The sequence below is a fragment of the Macrotis lagotis genome, chromosome 8, assembly GCF_037893015.1.
Source record: "Macrotis lagotis isolate mMagLag1 chromosome 8, bilby.v1.9.chrom.fasta, whole genome shotgun sequence".
Classification (NCBI taxonomy): domain Eukaryota; kingdom Metazoa; phylum Chordata; class Mammalia; order Peramelemorphia; family Peramelidae; genus Macrotis; species Macrotis lagotis.
In genome coordinates, this window is record NC_133665.1 from 80,461,620 (window position 1) to 80,485,831 (window position 24,212).

General features: G+C 33.5%; 1 protein-coding gene across 6 annotated transcripts in view; it reads right to left on the minus strand.

Annotated features, from left to right (window-relative positions):
- Positions 1–24,212, minus strand: part of NFIB (nuclear factor I B) — a 270,748-nt gene that overhangs the window by 48,947 nt on the left and 197,589 nt on the right. For 5 of the 6 annotated variants that reach the window (XM_074197520.1, XM_074197519.1, XM_074197521.1 and 2 more), the window contains exon 7: positions 2,380–2,514. The exons of the other annotated variant lie outside the window; for it this stretch is intronic. In XM_074197520.1, coding sequence (XP_074053621.1) covers positions 2,380–2,514 — 135 coding nt within the window. The remainder of the gene's footprint in view (positions 1–2,379; positions 2,515–24,212) is intronic. 6 annotated transcript variants of the gene reach the window in all.

The following is a 24,212-nucleotide window of genomic DNA, read 5'->3' on the forward strand; positions in this document are numbered from 1 at the left end:
TTCCAGACAAGATCTCAAAAGTAAATATATCCATTATTGCTTTCTTATGCAGAACTTATTTAAGTTCTCTTAAGAAGATAACAAAGTAATATAAAGGTGAAAAGGTTATTTTTTTCATCTTATTAAAAATACATTTACTATAGAGGGAAGCTGACCCTGGACTTTCAAAAGACTTTAGAAGGTCCCATCAAGCTGGATGAACTTCTAGTATGAGATTTGTGATAATAGACTGCATCTCTATTACCTTGTGATCACCTAAATACAGGGATTCTTCTCCAGAGGGCTAACCACCACCAGGTGTTGGGTTTTTGTTTTTGCCCTGGTATTTCATAGACTGTCTAATAATATGCAAATAGATTAGAAGTTTTAAAGTGATGGTTACTTGAGATAAAGGGTAACTGGGATAAAATCATGGGCAGCTCAGTAGTGTGGAAGATACAAAACTGGAGCTAGAGTAAAGAAAATCTGAGTTCAAATTCAGCCTCAGTCACTTACTAAGTCACTTGACCCTAGGCAAGTCATTTAATTTTTTTCTGTCTTGTTTTCCTCATTTGAGGAATGGGAATAAAATAACACTGATCTCCTGTAGTTGTCATGAGGATAAAATAATATTTGTAAAATACTTTGCAAACCTTAAAGTTCTATATAAATCCTGGCAATCATTACTTGTGTTTAGTATTAAGTTAGTACTAGTATAATACATACATAGACAGATTTATCTTTGCCTTTTACCTTTGAAAATACCTACCCTCAGGAAAGTTATTCTAATATCAAAGCCATGACATTGATAAATTTAAATATGCCTCAGCTCAGAGTTTTGCAACCATATTTTCCTCTTGCCTAATAAGTTTAATTTTGTTAGTATTATTGATTGATCATTGCAAATCTATCAAAGTGAGCATTGCCTGGACCAAATAAGTATATATGTATATATGTGTGTATGTACACAAATGCACATATATATATGTGTGTGTGTGTGTGTGTGTGTGTGTGTGTGTGTGTGTTTGTGTGTGTGTGTGTGTGTGTGAGTGACTTCTGGCTGGTATATATTTTCTGACATTTTAGGTAGGGTAAGTTTTCTCTCTTTTTAAGTAAATAAAGAAGCAGAAGACAACATCAATCAGTTCAAATTTACACAGACCACATCCTAAATGTCACATGTTGTCATGTGTAAAGTCCATTTTAAATTTTACTACTTCAAAGGACCTGTAATTTCATGGGTATATCTTCTGCCAATTCTGAATACAATGCTCTCTACTATTTTGTGGATAATTCTGAAAAGTGACAAAAAAAACCCAAAAATCACATAATTAAGTTGCTATAAGACTTTACAAATTTAGCTAGTTCTTGGGAAAATAGTTATATTTCATTCCTGAATTTGGATTACCTATGATTATTATTATTATTATTATTATTATTATTATTATTAAGGTCTAAAATTTATTCCATTTGCAATTTTTGAAAAAATGAATTATCCTCTACTCTTGAAATTTACAGCAGCAAAAGAATATGATGATAATATATCATAAATATTTTTATATATACACATATATGAATATATATGTGTATATGTATATAAAATCAAGAATCAAGCATGAAAATTTCTCCCAGGCTTATAACCATATTTACATATAAAGTAAAGAGTTTGTAAATAATTTATATCAAATTTTAATTATATGACTTTCTAAGATGCTAGAAAAAACATTTCTCCTCTAGTCTCCAGTTTCCTCATCTATAAAATAACTTCTAAAATATTTTCTAAATCTAAATTCTACTGTGCTGTGAACAAGTCAAATATATATTTATATATGAGACACTGTGTGCATGTATAAACATATACATATAATGCTTATTTATCTGTCATGCTGGCAAGAACTCATTAACTTCTCATTTTGCCAAAGTAATTATCAATAGTCTGATGATTTAGCAACTTCCTTTTTCTATTTTACTTTGTAAACCTTAAATCACCATAAAACTATGTTTTAATCATCATTACCATCTAATAATAATTCATTATGATACATAGCAGAATAATTATTTGGTAAAAGAAGCTTTGGGAGCAATAAACTCTCAATAAAGTTTTCTTTTTTTTTTTTGGTTCTGAACATAGGATGCTCCAATTTACATTGTTTCACTCTCAGATAAATCTTGATAAATGAACAGCAGATTTCTCCCACAGAAATACTGTTTATGTGACTTCATGCCTTTGAAAATACTCCAAACTCAACAACCTACTTGATGACCCTTCTCTTTGCCTCAATAAAATATATGGGATTAGGCCCATTAGCAGGGTCATAGTGATTACAACTTGTGCTCCATTGCTGTGGACATGGGCCAGAAGCTAAAGAAACAAGAAACCTTCTCTAGGAAACTCCTCACCACTGTGTGCAACGCCTGCGATTCCGGGATGGTGGTGCTGAGGAAAAGTGCTCAATCTGGGTGAAGAGTCCTGCGGAGATGTAGGGCTAAACAATGGCTTTTCAGGTTTCTTCATAGCAGTAGGAGAAGACATATCTGCAAGGGTGAAAAATGGTTTTGGCAATGTTAAGCTAGAGCCCAGAAATGAACGTGCCAGAGGACACTCTTGTCTAACATCCTATTCTTTTATTCATGATCCTTTTAAAACAGGTGTGTGCCTCTATTCAAGTGGCTATCCTGCTACTTGAAAGTTTATGTAGTAGTTTTTTGCATCTCAGTAAAGATGGCTTAAGCTTATATTTGTTAAATGTGTCTTTTTTTTCTCAGAAAAGTTAAAAAAATGGTGACACAGCGGCCTTCTGGATAAGACACAACTCTGTTTATTGATTCTCTGTGGCTCAAATAATGCCTTGCCCAGACATTCCCCACTAATTTAAATTTAAATGGTTTCAAGGAGTCTTTGTTTTCTAGGCCCCAGACCACACTGTTGATAAAATAGTAGCAAACAGAGTACAGATGTCATAAAGGATCTTTCAGGTTGGAAAAGAGAGAATTAATCATTATCTTACCATTTCTCTAACATCTTATAGGATAACAATAACTTTCAATTATGAAGTATTTTAAGGTTTGCAAAGAATAGGTATTATTTATTCCTTTTATAATTTTACTTGATCTTTACAACAATTCTGTGAGGTAGGCAATATTATTTTGCCAATTTTATAGATGATGAAACCTGAGGTTGAATAAGTTTAACAGGGTAAAGTCACCTGAAGTGTCTGAGGCAAGATTTTTAACTCAAATTTTCCTGATTTCAAGAATAGCATTGTTGCCACTATCCCATCTTAAAAGGAATCCAACATACTGATTTTGCCACAATTTTTTTTAAGTTGACAGAGACAATCATTTTTAAAAAAATCAATACAGAAAGCTTTCTGGTACTGATGAAATCTATACCACTCATATTTTATTTTGAGAATGATTGAAAAAGTAACTTTTAAAATGAAGAGATGACTTCTCTATAGTACCATATCTTTATATCTAAGAAAAGAACTTTCATACTAATAAAAAGTACTTATCCAAATTAACTATTTGATTTCAGCATTTTGTCACTGCTACTTTATCACCTAACAGTTCAATGACAGTCAGATATCACTGTTTAAAAAAAAGATTTATTATCTAGAAGTACTGGCTCCCTCAGTCATAGCTTTGGATTAATATAGTTGTTGATTATGGCTCTTAAATTGGTCAGAAACAGCACATGTTTGAAACAGAGAAGTAATTCCATACACATCTAGGAACTAAGTTTTTAAAAAGAAGAAAATGACCAATTAAAACATTGTTATTAGATGCCTTAAAAAAATGAAGAAAGATATTTAATTTGTATAAACATTAGGGCTACCTTAAATAATGCTAAAAGATGAATATTTGACTAATAAATAATGAAATATTGATATTAAAATATATACATTTTAATCTAATTAAAGGTGGCATGCTATACAATGTGGGAAAAAACAATAGATTTTTTAAAACTGCAAGAGATGAGACTTTTTAAATCATCAATTCCAAATGCCTTATTTTTATAGACATGGTTATCCCAGTTTCAATTCACCCTTATTCACCTTATTCCTACTTTGAAATGGATTTACAGAAAAGTGACTTCTATTGCCACTCTAATGCACTGGCCTTACAACTATGTTTGAGTTCAAGAATGAGGTTTCAAATAAAATTAACATATGGTCAATCTGTTCCTAAGTAGTTCACCAAATAAATTATAAAACATAACTATAAAACATTTCCGAACAATTCAACACAAAAGGTCTTTCCCATCTAGGATGAATGCACCTGGTGATGTGTTCTTTGGAGAAGATCAACCAAATCAAGGCAGTGCCACTGGTGCTCATTATTTCAAGACTTTCATTATAACCAGCTGAATCCACAATAACGAGTTCCTTTAAATGGGGGAGGGGCACACAAACCATAGGTGTTCATACAAAAGTTCATGTTACACAGGTGATTATGCAGTTTTAGAGATGCTACCTAGGCATTTTCTTTGCTAAAATTATATAATTAGCTTTATGAAGTAATTAGGATAGCTTCATTTATTCTTTCTGTTCTCTCTCTTGCATGTATTGATTTAATGGTCCCTTCATGTTCTAAATACACCCAGGAATTATAGTTGCAGAAAACAAAAAAGACAGAAACTATTTGCATGGGTTATGAATATTACAAAAGGTCTCCCCTTCTTGATTAGTAAAAACAGTTTGCAGTTTTCATTCAGAGTACATGAGCTTCACTGAGGTCCATATTTTACAGGATTCACTTTAGAAGAAGACAAATAATAATATTGCTAAGTTTAATTATATTTTGTTTTCTTATAAAGATATAGCCTTGTTAAGTGAAATAGGGTAAAGTCAGATTTGAAATTCAAAACATCCTATAATGACAAGTTAAGGGATGTAGAGGATTACTTGCTATTACAGTATAGCAAAAAATTTATAACTTTTATTATAATTTTCTTTTAAGTTATTGAGTATATGGTGTGTTCTCTAATTTCATTGCAAATATGTTAAGGATACAAGAAAGGTTATATAAGAAAAGGAGCTGTTCATTGTCTGTTTTCTGGTAAGCAGATTCTTGCTTCTCAAACTACTCTCTTATTCAAGCATGAGGGATGCAACCAAAAAAATGTAGGGTCAACATAGTAAAAAAAAAAAAAAAATCATAAGAGCCAAGGAAAGTTCTGTCTGATATTTCCATGAGGGAGAGATAAGCAATGGGAAAGGAATTGTGGTAGCTTGAAACCAGAAGGAGAAATTTAAATCTTATTTGGAAATTAAACACAAGCCAATGAAATAGAATATAGTATTGTCTCTCAGGTGGGCACCTTTCTTTCTCTTTTTCCTTTTTCTTCTCTGTGAACCCTATTCTAAGACACCTCTTACTTGGATTGCTACAACAGCCTTATTTGTCTCTTGCCTCTAAATCATCTTATTCTCATCTATCCCACAGAATTTCTATAATCTTTTTTGTGAACTTCACTGTGCTCCATCATTCCCCAGTTCAAAAAAAAATAGAGGTGTCATCTATTGTATCAAATCTGTCATTAAATCATTCACCATAATTTCTGTATCTTCTAGCTATGAAAATTTGCTTATAATCTCTTAAACCAAACTGTTCGATTTCCCTCATTAGTCTCATGCCATTCCTTCTGATTAGAATAAATGTCTTAACACCTTGAAAATGTAGCTGAAGTCTTACTCCTTATAGGGAATTTTCAAAGATAGACCACCCCCCATTACACACCCCTCCATTTGACTCAGTTGGTAAAAAGTAAACACTAAATGTGTGTTGATTTGATTCAACACATATATACTTAGTTTTTACAACATAAAGCATTATGTGTTGGTATATTGTTTCATATGTTTTCAGTTGTTTACATGGATTCTTATACAGATTGATTCTAGGTCAGCTCATGTTAGTTGAGGAAAGAATGGATTTCTGTTAGTGTATATGTTTTTATGTAGCGCTGTTGTTGAATTCTTTCAGTTCTGTCCAACTCTCCATGACACCTTTTGGGTGTTTTTAGCATACATGCTGAAGTGGTTTACCATTGCCTTCTCTAGTTCATTTTACAAATAAGGAAACTAAGGGAAACAGGATTAAGAGTCTTGCCCGGGGTCACACGGCTATTAAGTGTCAAAGGTTGGATCTGGTCCCTTTGTGTTCTAAAAACACCCTTCCAGACTCCAGACTTGATGGTCTATTTACTGCACCACTAAGCTGTTCTTTTTAATATAATTTAACTGATGACCTGCCTCATAGACAGGATGATTTCCAAAATCCATGGAACTTTGAAGAAATTGGAGGTGGGGAAGAAATACACCCCCCCCCCCAAAGGAGAGAAAAAGAAGAAATTTTAAACAACCTGAAGACAAGGAGGAAATAAAAAAGTGAGAGAAATCAGTAAATAAGAAGGAATCAAAGGCAAAGTTATAGGGTACATTTTATTATAAAGAGAGACAATGAAAATAAAGAGAAAGAATATATATTTATTCAAAAGACAAGAAAAGGTGGCAAAGACTTTCAAGTGAGAGGTTTTTTGTCATTACTTGCTCCTATATATGAATTTCTAATTAAGTGATAAAAGCCCTTGCTTTTAAAAGAATATGGTAAATATGATGTGCATATTTTCCTTCAATACATTAAATACACAAAGGGTTAGCATACAAGACATGTTTTACCTGGGATTCTGATATATCGAATTTTGACTCATCTATTTTTTTCAAATCTTCCCTTAAAATATGTAATACAGAAAAAACTGAGGAGTTAGCATCACAGCTCATTATTTCCATTTAAAATTCTGTCATTATTTTCATAATTTTTATCAGCATGGCTTAAGTCATGGTATGTCATATATTTTAAAGCATCACATCAAAGTGGGAAAAAGGCTAAAATAAATAGACCAACTTCTTTCCCAATAAGGTAAACTTGTCTACAAAGGGAGGCAGAATGTGAAAAGAGGCACTGTGAATCCCAGCCTATGTAGTCTACTCAGTGGCAGCTTGCGCAAATGGCGCTCCAGATGTATATCTGTTCCAGTCAGCCCAAGGCAACAATTTTGATCAATTCTAATGTGATAAAATGCTGCAGGGAAAGTGTGCAGAAACGTGTTTACGTCAGCCCTTAATTAAACTGTTGTTCACTTCCAAAGAACCTTAGGAAACACTAATGAGACATGAGTTTGGGCAATTTCCTCATCAAAGCAAAGACCCTCTTCCTCTGTCTGTAGCAGCCTGTCATCCAAGTAGCTCCCTGGATAAATGTCACATGGCATGCCAATCAGCTAGCCACCTGTTACGAGAACTTCACTGGAGTCAACTAGTGATCTAGGGCAAGTTCAAACATCCACCTTAACACCTGCCTGTCCTGGACACCTGTTCCATTTTCATGGGCAGTCCAATAATATGTGAGCTTTTCTAATATGCTTAAACATTAAAATAGGATTTTATAATATTCATAGTAGATACATTCCCTATTCTAGAAAATGGCGTATTGTCATAGCTCTTTCGATATATAAATAGATAGTTGTTTCATATATATATATATATATATATATATATATATAATATATATATATTTACAGAGAGATACACATATTTGAATCTTGTCTTCTATAATGACAGGGTTTCCAATTACGTCAGTCAATTGTGGAATAATATAAGAATCTTTTGGATTTCTGGAAACTATTTTAAGAATGCCAAAAGACTGACTAAATTAAAATATATTACATGTTCCAATACTGTGCTTTATAAAATGCATTTCTTTTATAAAATTTTATTTTATCCTTAATTTTTGGAATAAAAATTACTATCTAGGTAACCAAGGCCTTTTTACAATCCAATGCATTTTTCCTCTAAATCTTTAAGAACACTGGCTATTCTTCTTTGCAAGACAAATAGATTTTTAAAGTGTTCTAATTCGATATTATGAATATGCATCTTCAGTTACTAGCTTCTCCAAAACCCAGTTGAGAAAATACTTTATTTTCTTGTGCTTAATCAGATTCTCCAGTTTACCAAAGGCTTGACATCTAAAATAATTCTTCTCAAACATTGTTAAAACCTTTTTATTTTGTTTTTTACATTATCACAGCTGCTAAGCATTTGCCAGTCTCCTGTTTTTGTAGCAGGAGGAACTTAAGGTGTGAAGAAAACAGTAAGGAAATTCCTGTTAACACTGCACCTCTGGTGTGAAGAGTTTGAATATGAACACCAAAGAAGGGACATGTACATGGATAGAACCGAAGGTAATAGTCCAGTAAACTGGATCTCACCATATTGTAGTAGCACTATTTATTAGTCCTCATTTTTAATTCACTCATTTGAATTGTTTCATTTCTCTACCTCCTTATATAGATGCATAGAATTTTTATTTCTTTGCAACTCTGCATGCTTAGTTATTGGTTGTGTTTTTTTAAATAATATTATAAATATGAAGTATTTTAATGCTGCATAAGAGGCAGTTTGACATAGTAGAAAGAATTCTAAACTTGGAGTCTGAGAGTCTTGGGTTCAAATACTACCTTAGATGTTTTTTAGCTGTAGGACTCTGGTTTAGTCACTTACACTTTCTCAAGTCTCAGTTTCCATAAATCCAAACTGGGAATAATAATCCAGAGTGTTAATTGTAAGGTCCTTGAAGACAAGGACTGTTTCAATGATAGACACACAGTAGGTGATAAATAAATGCTGACAGACTGATTGAATAGCCCCTGTAACAGCTACCTTAAAGGGTTGTCATGAGATCAAATGAGATAATGTATTTAAAGTGTCCTGCAACCTGTAAGACATTATATAAATCCCAGTTATTAGTCTAACTTCCATATCTTTGATAGACTGCTATTCATCTCTCACCCAAACATCTTCTGGTGTTTCTCTGCCCTCCTTTTAGAAAAATAGCTTCCCTCCAGGCTCGTCATAAATGATTTTGCTAGTGTTGAATGGGGGTGGTGAGGGGAGATTGGAGAAAAAAAAAATCTTTGCATAGAAGATGAATGATGCTTGAAAGGAATCTGAACATTTATAGATTATAAATAGATAGTAACTGTAGGACAGAATTTAGACATTTCTGTCCCAAGTCATATATCTATTGTTATCACAAGGGCACAAATGGCCACAGTGTATTGGGGAAAGGAGAGAGACAGTAGTTTAGTCAGTAATAGCCACCATCATATTTCTTTTCCAAATTGTTTATTTTGCAACTTCTTTTGCTCTTCTAAGTCTGATGTTTTTTTAGGTTTTTGCAAGGCAAATGGGGTTAAGTGGCTTGCCCAAGGCCACACAGCTAGGTAATTATTAAGTGTCTGAGACCGGATTTGAACCCAGGTACTCCTGACTCCAGGGCCGGTGCTTTATCCACTAAGCCACCTAGCCGCCCCAAGTCTGATGTTTTCTGTTCCACGTACTTGTCATAGAGACTGTTGTCAAGGCAAGTCTCTCCCACTACCTCCTTTAATCTTCTTTAAAGAATATTAAAAAATAATATTCCTAATGCATAGGACTGATCCCATGCTTCCACTACTCAAACATCTTTAAGAAATCACCATTGTTTTGACTATTCTTTTTTATTTGTTTTTTGAATCTATTTGACTATTCTTAATAAATATTATTCTTTCTCCCATAATAGGCTGTAAGTCAGCAAAACTGGGCACTAACACTCAGTATTGATATGACTTTCATGATTTTGATCTCATTTTTCTAACTAATGACCTTCCCCCTCTCCAATTAATGATATCCTACCCTGCTCCAGTTTTACCTCTTCCATGAAGCCTTTCTTGCTCTCATCTAACAGTAAGTGACCCCAACCAATTTCCCAAAAGCAGTGACCTCCTCTTTGCCCATGTCACAGTCTCCTGTGTATCATACCTATATGTATGCACATCCAGATTTCCTCCATCCCTGGATTAAAAGATGCTTGAGCTGGTACAATTTTTTTTGTTTTATTTTGTTTTGGATTAGATCTTACTATCTCAGAGCCATTCATGAGCCCAGTCTCATTGATGATTGACAACAAATGATTCAGAAATGCAAGATCAGCACAGGAGTTTTGCTTGACCTACAACCTGGTGGCTCCCTTGCTCCTGAGGGCTCATCACACTGGTGCCAGACTTAGTATGGACCTCAATCAGCTTAGCCTACTGCAGCTCAGAACTCCCAAGTTCAAGGAGATCCTTGAGTTTCAGCCTGCCCAGTAGCAGGGAATATAGACAAGACACACTATTTCAAGCCTGCTATGTCTCCTTTTTTTTTTTTGGATTGCCAAGACCTAACACAGGGAATTATACAAAATATCACTGAACAAACACTCATTCAACCAAGAAAGTGCTTAACATATATTTGTTCAATTACCTCAACTTGCTGAATAGGTATTTTTGAAAGATTCAAAAGAATTTCATCAGAATGTTGTTGAGAAATGAAGTCTTCAGGGGGTAAAGTCACAATATGGCATTTCCTTTTTAGCCTCTCTAGACACATCCCTGTATATGTTTATCATTCAATCAATATCACCCACTTTTATGATGTTCAGATTAGTAAATCAATGAATGCAAAGAAAATTACATGTTTTTTCCTCCCCATATGATTTCCTAGCCCCCAATGTGGCAAATAGGTACAATATAAATGATAAAAGGGATCAGTCTCTAGATTTATTTTACTGAATCCCTTACATATTCCTTCGAAAATATATTTCAAAGACCAAACTCCAAATTTTTTGGTGAGTACTATAATTAATTTTATGATCATAACACTGTATGACATCAAAATTGTATCAATCACTGAAACATTATAAAACTTCCTCAAAGAAATCAAAAACCACTCAATCTAGATGAAAAATGCCAAAATTGTAACATGCAGTAGGTACATCATCCATTGAGTTAGTTCGTCAGTACATATATCCTGGTGAAGGATAAAGAGATAAATGAACTAGACCTAGAATTGCATAGGAGAAATGCATACAGTGTCACATTGAGGAAATTGGTGGCTAGAAATGGAAAGATAGTGAGTAGAAAAAGGCTGAAACATTACCAGAGTCAACTTGTGTACAAGTGATGTTAAAAAGTATCATGAAAGATGAGTGCGGCAAGAAAAATAGATGAGCTAGTCCAGTAGCAAGAGTAAGGGCTAACAGATAGAAGTAGTCAAACTGATGAAGCAATAAATTCACTGAAAGAATTCTCATATATGTCAAAAGAAATGGTGATTTATTAAAAATAGATCATTGCTCTAAATTATCAGTTAGGAGTATATGCCTTAAAATCAAGCTACACAAATTTTCTGAAAGTACATTCGTTCTATAGTTTTCTCCACCGTATCAGAGTTCGTATATTTATTTATGCATTGGATTGCCCTATTAGCTTGCAAGCTGCTTTAAGGGAAGGTACTCCCAGAGTCTTAAAATTGGAAAAAGACCATTTCTATAATGGTTCTAGAATAAATTGTACAACATATTAAAAAAATCTTGATTTCTTTCCAGCTTTATTTCTATTTTCAGAACATATTATTGTGCCTTGCACAATGCAGTTCCTTAATAAATGTTTGTTAAATAAATATTGAACATTGAATTTTTTAAGAATTCTAGAATTTAAGGGATGGCTAGGTGGTACAGTGGACAGAGCACAGGCCCTGGAGTCAGGAGTACCTGGGTTCAATTCCGGCCTCAGACACTTGATAATTACCTAGCTGTGTGGCCTTGGGCAAGCCACTTAACCCCATTGCCTTGCAAAAAAAAAAAACCTAAAAAAAGAATTCTAGAATTTAAAATACTTCTCTAATGTTTCAATGAATTTGCTACCTCATTTATGTGGGTGTTCCCTTCAGTGGTACCTATAAAAGTCTATCCTTTCTCATTTTGTACTTTTTAGGTTTTTTCAAGGCAAACCGGGTTAAGTGGCTTGCCCAACACCACACAGCTAGGTAATTATCAAGTGTCTGAGACCAGATTTGAACCCAGGTACTCCTGACTCCAGGGTCTGTGCTCTATCCACTGCACCACATAGCTGCCATTGTCCAAGACCGTTTTTTAAAAAAGATCTATCCAACTTACTTAGGCCTTCCTTTATGTCTTTCAATCTTTTGTGGTCACTTAGATTTGTTATCAAATAGTTAAAATATAACTTCCACAATTTAGTTAGTTCAGTTTAGTTTTAGTTTAGTTAGTTAGTTCAAAACAAAAGCTTTAAGATCTTTTATAAATCTTAGACAAAATGTAAAGGATCTCAGTGGGATTCCTTGTAGTTCTAAAGTTCTTTTATCCTTTGATTCTCTGATTTATGGCAAATGATGTGAAAAAGCACCTTGTGCACCCCAAGTTAGCAAGTCCTTGAATGTTATGACAGGACATGTGGACTGAATCCCTTAAAAGTTGTTTGAAGATGATTCCAGATGATTAAAGAATAATTAGCTGCCATATTTCAAAAGTATTTTCCCTATATATTTATATTTAATTTACCCTAAAATAACTTTAGGAAAATAAGAAATTAAATCCTAGAGATGAGTTGAGACCATTTTGCAGGCATTCACTCCAAAATTCCTTCTCTATAAGCCAATTCTTTTTTATAGAACAAAAATATAGTAAATGGGGAGAAGGGCAGACTAGTAAAAGTTCTCACTAAGCAGAATGTTTTATCTTGACTACTATTTGAGTACATTACTATGCTTTTCAGCAACTAAGAGCATTAAAGGAGTCGTTTAAATCAGGGTTTTGTGTGTGTGTGTGTTTTCAATAGTTAGCTAAATTCAAGCACAGTAGCATGTTAGTACAAGTCTCCATTTATCACATCCTTCTATATAAAAAAAGGTCTCTAGGCTACACCTACACTGAACAAAGATAAAGCCCCAACCCCTTTGAAGCTCACAATAACACCTTACCCAGAAGTAAAAATCCTTTGAAGAGTGAAGAACAGTGCTAAGAGAATGAATACTGAATACATGAATACGCTTTTAAAAAACACTTCAAGATGCCTTTGTCCATTAAGTGATTTCATTTCAGCAGATTGACAATGATAAAGTGTCTTGAGTACTGTCAGAAAACCTAATTTGAAGGGGAGGGGGGGAGAGAGAGAGAGGGAGAGAGAGAGAGAGAGAGAGAGAGAGAGAGAGAGAGAGAGAGAGAGAGAGAGAGAGAGAGAGAGAGAGCCAAACATACCAAACAATAATGTTGGATTTGGAGTATACTGTAGTCAATTTATTAAATATTGGCAAAGGTAAATGACTAAGATTCAACATGCCTCTCTAGGGAAAACCTCCTGGTTATGGTGGCTGATTAGTGTAAAGGATTCAAGAGCCTTGGACTATAAAATAAAATCAATACCATAACCTTAACTGTAAAAGTCAGAAAGATACTGGAAGGGTTCTAATTTAACAAGATTATAGATGAGTTTTTCATGGAGAACATTTGGGGAAAAACCATACATTTAGAGACATTTTTGCTCCTAGACAATTCAAGATTTCTTTTGTTACTGATGCTATTCTCTGTTCTTGGGGGGTAGATGGGGGGGGTGGAGATGTTACTGATTTGTTACTTTAGTCGATTTCCAGGAAAGTGTGAAAGGCTTTGAAAACTGTTATCAAATAAAAGCATTATACTGAGGCTGAAAGAAACTTTTCAAGAACATTTATGATTTGATGCGGTTAGTGTGATAGATGAAAAATGAAGAAAAAATTGAAGGTCATCAGTAACTCAATAAAAATATAGTTTATGTATATGATATGTGTTTTCCTGTCATGGATAAAAGTTGTCAAGTAAAGGTATAAATCGTCATGCTTGAGCTCAATTTAAATCTATATTTTCTCTCCTAAATATAAATGGAAGAAAAAAGAATATACTGTCAAAGACATTATTGTGGTGGTATATTTATTATCCTAATGGTTTGGGAAATCATGTGAAATTGATCAGCAACAAAAACCTCTATTTAGTAATGGACCCATTACATTTAAGAGATAATGTCAATGAAACAGAATATTGTCACAGGATAATGGTCTCCTATTGCTACATCCCTAGTCATTTAGGCAAAATAAATGTTTCAGACTGGCAGAGTCATTTATTTTCAAAGTAGGAGACACTGATCCTATAACAAGGTTCTGTTACAATGACTCAATTTCTATCAATCATTTGTTATACCAGAATAGCTGAGGACAGGGCATATGCATCCATGAGAACTATGCATTCCTCAGGTACAAACCAAAACATCTGGTGTCTCCCAGCACATTAGCACTTCTGCTGTTCAATGATCCAGTAAGAGTCTTTTTACATTAACATACTTTTAAAAACAATTACTTTTTGTTTAGGAATTGAAATGCTGGTTTTGGTTGCTTTTAAATAATCAGATAAGATGGTTTTTAAGACACTTTTCATTTGACTCAAGTCATTAAAGATTATTTTTCATATAACACTTAAAATCTTCAATTGGTGTGTGTGTGCATATTCTAAATTTAAGATATAGGCATCAGGACTAATAAATGGGCTTCCTTATCATCTATTCTTAATTTTAAAGACCATTGCAAGGCAATGTAGTTAAATGACTTACCCAAGGTCACACAACTAAATAAGTATTACATGTCTGAGGTCAAATTGGAACTCAGGTCCTCCTGACTCCAGGGCCAGAGCTCTATCCATTATGCCACCTCTCTGCCCTAAGACCACAACTTTTAAAAGCAATTTTTAGAAATAGTGGGGGAAAATAGTGTTTTATAAAGGGCATAATTCTAAAATGTTCAAAAATGGCATAATTCAAGTAAATATTTCTAGTTCCAGCTCCACAGATCCGAACAAAATACTCCCCTAAAGCTATAGAGGAGGAGAGGCGGCCAGAGAGGTGGCCATTCCTTTAAGAGAGATGACCAAGGGGCAGCTAGGTGGCGTAGTGGATAAAGCACCGGCCCTGGAGTCAGGAGTACCTGGGTTCAAATCTGGTCTCAAACACTTAATAATTACCTAGCTGTGTGGCATTGGGCAAGCCACTTAACCCCATTTGCCTTGCAAAAACCTAAAAAAATAAATAAATAAAAGAGAGAGATGACCAAAACTCTCAACCCATGTCTCCTTCTTACTAAGATATGTTCAAGTTGAGAGGATTCTCTCAGCTACTCATAAACATGCTCAGTCCAGGGGAGTAAAGGTCAACTTGTGGTAGCCTGAGAGCTCAAAGTAAAAAATAGAGATTCATAGGATTAAGATCCTAAAAAAATTAACTCATTCATTTTACAGATAAGGGCCTGAGTCTTGAGAAAGACAGCAACTTGCTCAAGCTCACATGGAAGGATATAGCAGAGCTTCTATCCAAATACTATTATTCAAACTGCTATAAAATGTTTAATATTTTAAGATCAAGTTTTAATACAGATTTGAAAAAATTAAAAAAATCTATTTTTTCATAAAAAAAATTTACCCAACTTTTTTTGCTTTTACAACTAAACTTTTTAGAAATTTTCAATTTTGAGCATAATAGGTAATCTGAAATACATAAGTTGTCATTCATTCATTTATTTAGCTTTTGGGACTACTTATCTACCTGATATTAATACTCACAGATATTCAATCACAAATGATAAATGCCATAGAGCTAAATTCCTCATAGCTATAAAGTTTGGACATTGCCACTCTAAAAGCTAGTTCCAAATAAAGTACTAGTCAACAACATTTTTAGTCCTGGATGTGATCAATGGAACTAAGCAATGACTGCCAGTAGCAATTAGTTAACACAATGAGGCTACCATATGGGCAGAAGTGAATAAACGAAGGGGGGAAAGGAGAAGCAACATGGTTTAGTGGTAGTAATAATGAAGTTTACATATTGCCTTAAGATACATGGAGTACTTTACATCTATTAACTCATGTGAGTCTCACAATAAACTCATGAGATAGTTACTGGAGGCATTATTTTTCCCTATTTTCTTAATGAGAAAACTGAGGCTCCAAAAAATTAAACAAGTAGCTAGTGGAGCAAAGAAGAAATAGCTAGTAAAAGTTAAAAAGCAGGATTCAGATCTTCCTGACTTCAAGTTCAGCATTTTATCTATTATAGCATTATATATATATATAAAGTTGTAATTACATATAGCTTAGTTTTTAAAAATTATATAAATTTAACATGTTAGTTTCCAAGTTGTCTTAAATTGTTTGTATCTCTTAACTTCTTTTTGTTCTTTTTTTTGTATTTAAAAAAATCATTGGTAACTTCTCCTTCATCTTCTTTTGGGGGGGTGGGGGGGAGAAGAATCACAATTGCTAGTCTTCTACCTTACATGCTACTTCCAAAAATTAAAAAAAATAATAAATATACTTGGTCCAACAAAACAATTTCATAAATTTGTCATGCCATGTTTGAAAATACATCTCAAGTTTCTAAGAATCAATCTCCATCAATTCCTATAAGGTAATAATAATATTACATTACATTTATTTGCCATAAGTAGTTAGCCATTCAATTAAATACACCCCTCCCTCCCCCTTAATTTTTAGTTCTTTGCTACAACAAAAAGCCAAGGAGACTTTTCACTGAACCCTACTGTCTCTCTTGCTTCAGTTTCCTTATTTGTAAAATGAGTGTTGGAGTAAATAATACTCTAGATCTTTTCTAGTTCTGAATTCTATAATTAATAGGGAGAAAAGACAACAAAAGGGTGCAGAATGAGATAGAGAAGCAGGAAAAGAAGAAGGGAAGAAAGTGGATATGGTATTGAATGATGAAATGACACAGTAATTATCCTAGGTGCCATACCATTCTAGTCTAGTAGGCATAAACCTAACTCACATTTCTAAGACATTTCAAGCTATACTAGATTTGGAGTTGGAGGCCCTGAATTCCAATCTGTCCTGTCATTTACTTTCAGTATGACTTTGGCTAAATAAATTACCTAATCTCTCTGGGTCTCAATTTGTAAAATGAAGGAACTGGTCTAGATGGTCTCCAAGGTCCCATTCAGTTCAAAATCTATAACCTACTGAACAGACACTACTAAATGCCCTTCTAATTTGAAACTACTTGAATAAAATCAATAGAACATATCTCCATTGCACAAATAGGAAAAGAAGGTCAAATGATTGCCCATAGACAGTTTGTTAAAACTGTAGACTGAATTCAAATTTTGGATTATAACATATTTATGTTAAAGTAGATTATATTTATATATTTATTTTATAATATATATATATTTATATTATAATAGAAAGGGTACTAGATGTGGTGTAAGAATTGATCAACCCTTTTCAATCTCAGTTTCCTCATCTGTAAAACAGGTAATATTTGCTTCTCAGGGCTGTGGCTCATCTTAGATGAAATAAAATATATAAAACTGTTTTCCAAACCTTAAACCATCATATAAAAGTCAGCTATTAATATATACAACCTTAATATGATGATATGTTAGCATTATCCTTTTCTCCAATGTTCCTATCAAAATGTTGGTTGTCTTGATTTGATATTTGTACATCTTTATGGTACCTCATAGTACTGCACAATATTGATGGAGTAGAATTCAGCATCAACTCTCAGGTATATGAAGCTAATTTAAATATGGAAATCTATGACAGTTTCAATAAATCAGGTTAACTGGGAAGTCAGCCTAAATAAACTAGTAAGGTGTATGAATTACAGACAATTGAAAAGGAATATGCTCTTTCTGCTTTCTTCTACCTAAAATATCCAAAACTATATTAACGAAGTATTTAATAGAATTCCTACGTTTTTTTAGGTTTTTGCAAGGGAAACAGGGTTAAGTGGATTGCCCAAGGCCACACAGCTAGGTAATTATTAAGTGTCTGAGACCGGATTTGAACCCAGGTACTCCTGACTCCAAGGCCAGTGCTTTATCCACAACGCCACCTAGCCACCTCTAGAATTCCTACTTTCAAAAGTAATTTAGTTAGCATATTAAAGCACCTTCCTACTTAGCTTATATTGTAATTAAAGGTACTTCTAAAATACTTTAAAATGGACTTATCTCTCAACTATCTAAAGGTAAATTTACAATCGTGTTTACATTATTCATAAGTCCAGTCATATATGAATAGTCACAGAATTCCCAAAGCATTTAAGTCCAAATTGATGATAATTTACTTGTATTGGAATCATAGTGCCTTCAGAGTTTTGGGGAACCTCGCAGATTGCCTAATTTGAATCCTAAACAATGCATGACAAATGATCATCCAGCCTTTGTTAATGTCCTTCCAATTTCAAACACCTTTGTATTGTTTTAAAATGCACTTATGACAGGATCTTTCATTCCTCTTTGGACTCATTGGACTAAATTACCTTTACTATAAAGATATCTTTTTTCCTTTGACCTAAATCTCAGACAACATATCTTCTGAAGTCTGATAACAAAATCCTTCATTTTCTTTTTAATGAGAAAATGACATGGTTAATAGATCAATAATGAAATCTTTGAGAATTTTCAAAACATATAATTTAGCAGTCTGTCACTCTTCTGAGTATTTAAGTAGAACTGGACTTAGTCTCTTTTAAATTTAGACAAAGATTAATCTTTGGTCCAATCCTCTTCAAATATTAAGAATCAATCACAAATCAGTGAACAAGTATTAATTATTAAGCATCTACTATGAGTCAGACACTATGCTAGAAACTAAGGATGAAAAAAATAAAACTAAAAACAATGCTCAATCAAGCCAAGACAAACAACATGTACAAATAGAAACACAAAGTATATATAAGATAATTTTTAGTGAAAGAGCAGTTGAAGGGATCAGAAAAGTGCTCTTATAAAAGCTAGCTCTTAAACTGAGCCTTAAAGGAAACTGAAGATTCCAAGACATGGAGGTGTGAAAGGAATACATTCTAAGACAAGAGATGTAAGGACATGTGTGAGGAATAGCTTATGTGAAAGGTGGTTTAGTGCAATAAAGATGGGATCATAGAACTTTAAATATCAAATTGAGGAGTCAACATTTTGTCTTAGTGTCTTAGTTTATCAAATATGAAAAGAATATTGTCAATCAATCAATCAATCAGTTAGCTGGAATTTATAAGTACCTACTAGTGCTAGACACTGCTAAGTAAGTGCTGGAGCATGAAGAAAGGTAAAAGACAGTCCCTACCCTCCAGAATATCAGTTTAATAAAAAAGACAACTTGCAAAAAATTATGTATAAATAAGATACATGGAGGATAAAATTGAGGATAGTGAATTAGAAAAATCATTTTTGCACTGTGTAGAAGAATTGGAGAGGGGAGATACTAACTAAGAGACTATTGCAATTGTTCAAGTGAGAGGGGACAAAGTTGGGAATAGTTTACCACCTGAATCAAGGTGGTAGCTTGTGAGTAAAAATAAAGGAGAAAGATGCAAGAGTTGTAGAGGTAGACATGAAAGGATTTTAAGTTTGAGTAAAAAGTAATTGTAGATGTTTTGAAACTGGATAACTGGAGGAAGTTGACAGTGCCTTTGATATAAATAGTCCAAGTTTAGAGAGTCAGAAGTTTAGTACTAGAAGGGAATTTAGAAGCCATCAAGTTTATCCAGTCTCATCTCATTTTTCACATGAGGAAACTAAGTCACAGAGAAGTGAAAATAGCTTTACTAGGAACACACAGCTGGTAAGTATCTGAGGCAAAATTAGAACTCAGCTCTGTGAATCTGAGTTTGGTGTTCTATCCACTCACCACCTTGCTGTTTCTAGTTAGGAAGAATAATGAAATTAGGAGGAAAGAGCTCTGCTATACACATGTTGAGCTGAAGACTCTTAGGAATTATTGTAAGGTTCCTAAGAAAAGAAGTCTTAGGAAAAGAACCACTGATCTGAGTCAGAAGAGCAGTGTAAACCAGATAATATCTCATTTAGGGTCCTTTTCCTTTTCAGCATTAGAACAAGGAGATTCTGAAATATTTCTCAACTACAATAAAGGCTTGTTTGATTGCATTGAATCAAATCAAATTGAATTGAATTGAAGAACAGAAGGAAAAGACTCTGCTTATATCATTTTAATCAGTTAGCACCCAGAGAGAATTGGTATAGAATATTTATGTGTGTGTGTGTGTGTGTGTGTGTGTGTGTGTGTGTGTGTGTGTGTGTGTGTGTGAATCTTTCTTAATGTTTGGATCTATGTATTTGTTGGAGGCCAGGTTGGGGATAGTGAGCTTTTACAATAAGAACATAATAATAAGGATATCACAGAAAGGCTAGGATCTGGCCCCAAGAGGAAAATGTTCTAGGGAAGAAGGGTTAACAATAGGAGTTGTCTTATTTCTCTTTGTCATCATATCTAGTCTTGCTTCCCCTTTATTGAAAGATGTAAGTTATGAAGAAATAAAAATAAAGAAGCAAATGTTGACTAATCTAATTCAAGTTACTTTTTATGAGGTTAAATTTATGCAAATTATAGATAATAGAATTTGAAAAATATTTAGCAATCTTAAATAATATTTCATTAAAAGTATATTTTTAAAGCTGATAAATTACAATTAATGAACTGCTTAAAATGTGATAGTTATATTTCTTGTTATCAAGGTAGTACAATTTTAAAGAATTTTTAAAATATAAGAACATGATGTATGTGTATGGAATGTTCAACATCTGAATTTGCATTTCAAAATATGCAGCCCTCTGAGGATTATACAAATCAGAATTTCTAACCCAATAAATAAACTGGCACATTTTTACATGAAATAAGAATAGTATTTGATTAAAGTTAAGCCATTTGTGATCCCCCTTATTCCAAATGAGTGATTTAGGAATTTCTTGTTCAGAGCAAATAATAATAGCAATAATAGAAAGCATTTAAATAGCACTTTAAGATTTACAAAGTGTTTCACAGACATTAGTCATTTGATTCTCATAACAACTGTGAGAGGGAGGTAATATTATAGTCATTTCACGAATGAGGGAACTGAGGCAGACAAAGACTCCATGAGTTGTACAGGGTCACATAGCTGAATAAGTTTCTTGAGACTGGAGGTGAATTTAGGGTTTCCTGACTCCAGATCCAATATCACCTAGCTGCTTCTGGAGGAAAGGGGAAAAGTTGAAGGAAGGAGGAGCATCAAGATTGTGTTAACCTTTGATTCTTATGTTAGTTGGAAATCAATTTGTTTGTTGTCCAAGATTAGATCTTGGAGCATGGACAATAGGATTCTTGCTAACTCAGTGGGTCACAGGGCATCATCAATGAATTCAGCATTTTTTTTAAAAAGGTGAAAAGTACTGGTAATTGCAAGCAGAAACAATCATTCAACCAACCAACCAATATTTGTTGATTACTTACTGTGGTGATTAATCTAAACTATGGTAGGCCAATGCAAGAAAAATGCAAGATGTTATTCTTGCCTTTCTCTTTTCAGTGCCAGGAAATCAATATGGCATGCATAATTATTAAATATCCATCACATATAACTACTGGGCCAGGAACAGGAAAGCAAAAGACAAAAAGCAAGAACAAACTAACAATTCCTGCCCTCAAGAAGCTTAATTTATGCATGTCCAAAAGTTTCCTCTTTAGAAGAGGAACTTAAAGATGTAAAGGTATGGAGTATTTTATCCCATTAAAAAAAAACAAAGAACAAAGAAATTTCATTTGCCTTTATAAAATCTACAAAGATAGTATGTACCCTTCCTTCTTTATTATCTTAACAGGTGAAGGTTTCATCCTACAATGCTTTATTGTTTATATTGACAAGTCTTTGGGGGTTTCAATATTAAAGTGTCAGAGTTTTTAAGTACATGAGAAGGGATTTTTTTTCCCTCTTCCTCTTAACATGATATGCCTTTTTAGATTTCTCAGATAATTCCAGTCATCTTGACAAAGGAAAATCACCAAGACAATACAATGATTTAACAAAAGGGAAAGAATGACAGTTTCCCTTCTACTTTTCAAAAATGTTTTATAATATGATATGAGATTGCCTTTATTAAATAGACTGGTAGAGGAATCAACTTTTACAATGTGACACTTTTTGTAATAAAGAACACCTACACTTCTTTGCAATACATCCATTCCCACACATAATTAGCAGTACTGTTATTATTCCTACTATTATATGCCTTTTTCGGTATAATTTTTCTGGAAATGAAAATAAAGCTTTGTTTGGAGTAAACCTGGCACATAAGTGATAAAATATGAGCTTTATATTATTTTAGTTATTTGTCATGGTTTTTAAGAATGCCGTCTCTATTTTACTTTTAAAAAACTTTTTATTGCTTCCCCTCCCCAATTCCCTAATTTTTTTCACATCGTTCAAATAAATAAGGCATTTATTTATTGATTCCTTAATAAGGAAACAGGGGAAACTAATGTGTGTTCCCTCTTAGGGAAGATACTGGAAAAAAATGCACAAGCCCCAAACAGGATACTTTTTTAAGATTGCAAAGGAAGTAAGGAAAAATATGCGAAAAGAAGTGTCAATGACTACTTCTGGTCATTGCCAAACAAATTGCTCCTTAAAAAGGGTATTTCCTAAAAACTGTGATTCATTCACTAACAAAATCCCACCTTACATTGTAGGAAATTCCTTTGACTGGGAGGTATCTCCCCAATCTTTTCTGAGAAATCGCTTTACTTGGGAAACAACAGAATTCTGGGCAATCAGAAAACATTTATTAGATTGGTTTGGGATACCACTGGAGTATCATTAGGGACTCTACCAATCATTATCATACACACCCTTACTTCCACCCTTCCCATACCTTTCTTACTATTTCTAGCTAGTAGGTAATTATAATACCTGAGGCTGATGTGGTAGAATAGAAAGAAAACTTGAAAACTTCAGAATTCTTTTAAATGTAGACTAAGATATGTAACTAACTATGTACTCTGGGCAGATCATTTCAACTCAAACGAGATAATATTTACCAAAAAAAAAGAAACCATTTAGCACAATATCTTACCCAAGGTAGGCAGTATAAAAATGTTTGTTCCTTTTCTTCTTCACCTTTCTCTTTTAACTTTTGTTTCTTTATCTCTAAAATGAGGGTAATAATACCAACCTTTCCCTAAGCCAATGCTTAGGGAAGCCTAAGCTGCAGAAACTATACTAGACTATCATCTCTACATGCAGAATTCCATACATTTAGTTTCTCTATGACTGTGACCCACTGTATTACTAAGAACTCTGTTGCCTTTGTACCAAAATCTAATCTTAAACATCAAAGTGATTTCTAAAGATATAAATTAAAAGTACCAAAATTATGAATGCCCACCCAGAATTTTCTGTGAGGAGAAATAAAATTGCTGACATCCTGACCATACACTTCAGCTATTATCTTTAATCATCTCATAATATTTTTAGTTTTTAGTTGTAATTTTGCTTTTTAGTCATCATGGGATTAGGGACTCTCCCAATGGTTTGCTAAGCAAAACAAAGCCTTCTCAGAAAAGCCTCTCCACACCCCTCATCTTCCAAAGCCCCTCCAATGGGCTATAAGCAAGGACTAAACTAAGTAGCTTTAAAAGACTGATCTTCTTATATTACACAGATGCATGAAAAGCAAAAGGGAAAATGATTTCTGCATTTTCAAAAATGTGTATAAAACATTATTTATAATACAATAATGGTAGAAACCATTGAAGCAAAGAGGTCTACCTGAGAGTTTGAGAGGAATGAGTTGGGTCAAAACATGGTGGGAGGCAGGGGGCTGACATAATTGTTTATTAGGAAAAACACTGAATTTGAAGTGATAAAAGAGTTTGATTCCCTTTTCCAAAATTTCATGCTGCTGGGTAAGACACTAAATTTCTCTTGATCTCATTTTTCTCATGTGCAAAATGAGGATGATAAGATTTGTACTACCTACCTAATAGAGTGGTTATGACAAAAATCCCTTGTAATTTTAAAGAACAATATAAATGCAAGCTCTTTTTATATAATCCAGAATGTAAACATTCTGCTATATCAAACTGGAAAAAATTCTGACATGGAAAACTGGAAAAATCAGGAACAATTTTTGGAAACTGAAAAAAATTATTGACCTAAAAAAAATTTATTGACCTAAATAAATATGAACATACATATATACAACCTGCCAAATGGGAGGATCCAATGGTTTTATTTGACAAAACAGTGGGGTTAAGTCCAATGGTTTTTAAAATGTAGAAGCAGAAATAAAAATGATTAAGTGAAAGAAGTTTGCTGGAAAGCAAACTAGAATTGAATTAGAAAATCTGGCCCAAAGGGTAAAAAGAACCTAAGAAGCAAGAGAAGAAATTCTGAAGAAGGAACTGCATGGGGTATCATGTATGATTTTTGCCTTTGCCAATTGGATTTGCCTAGGTGTTCAATTATCTTCAGA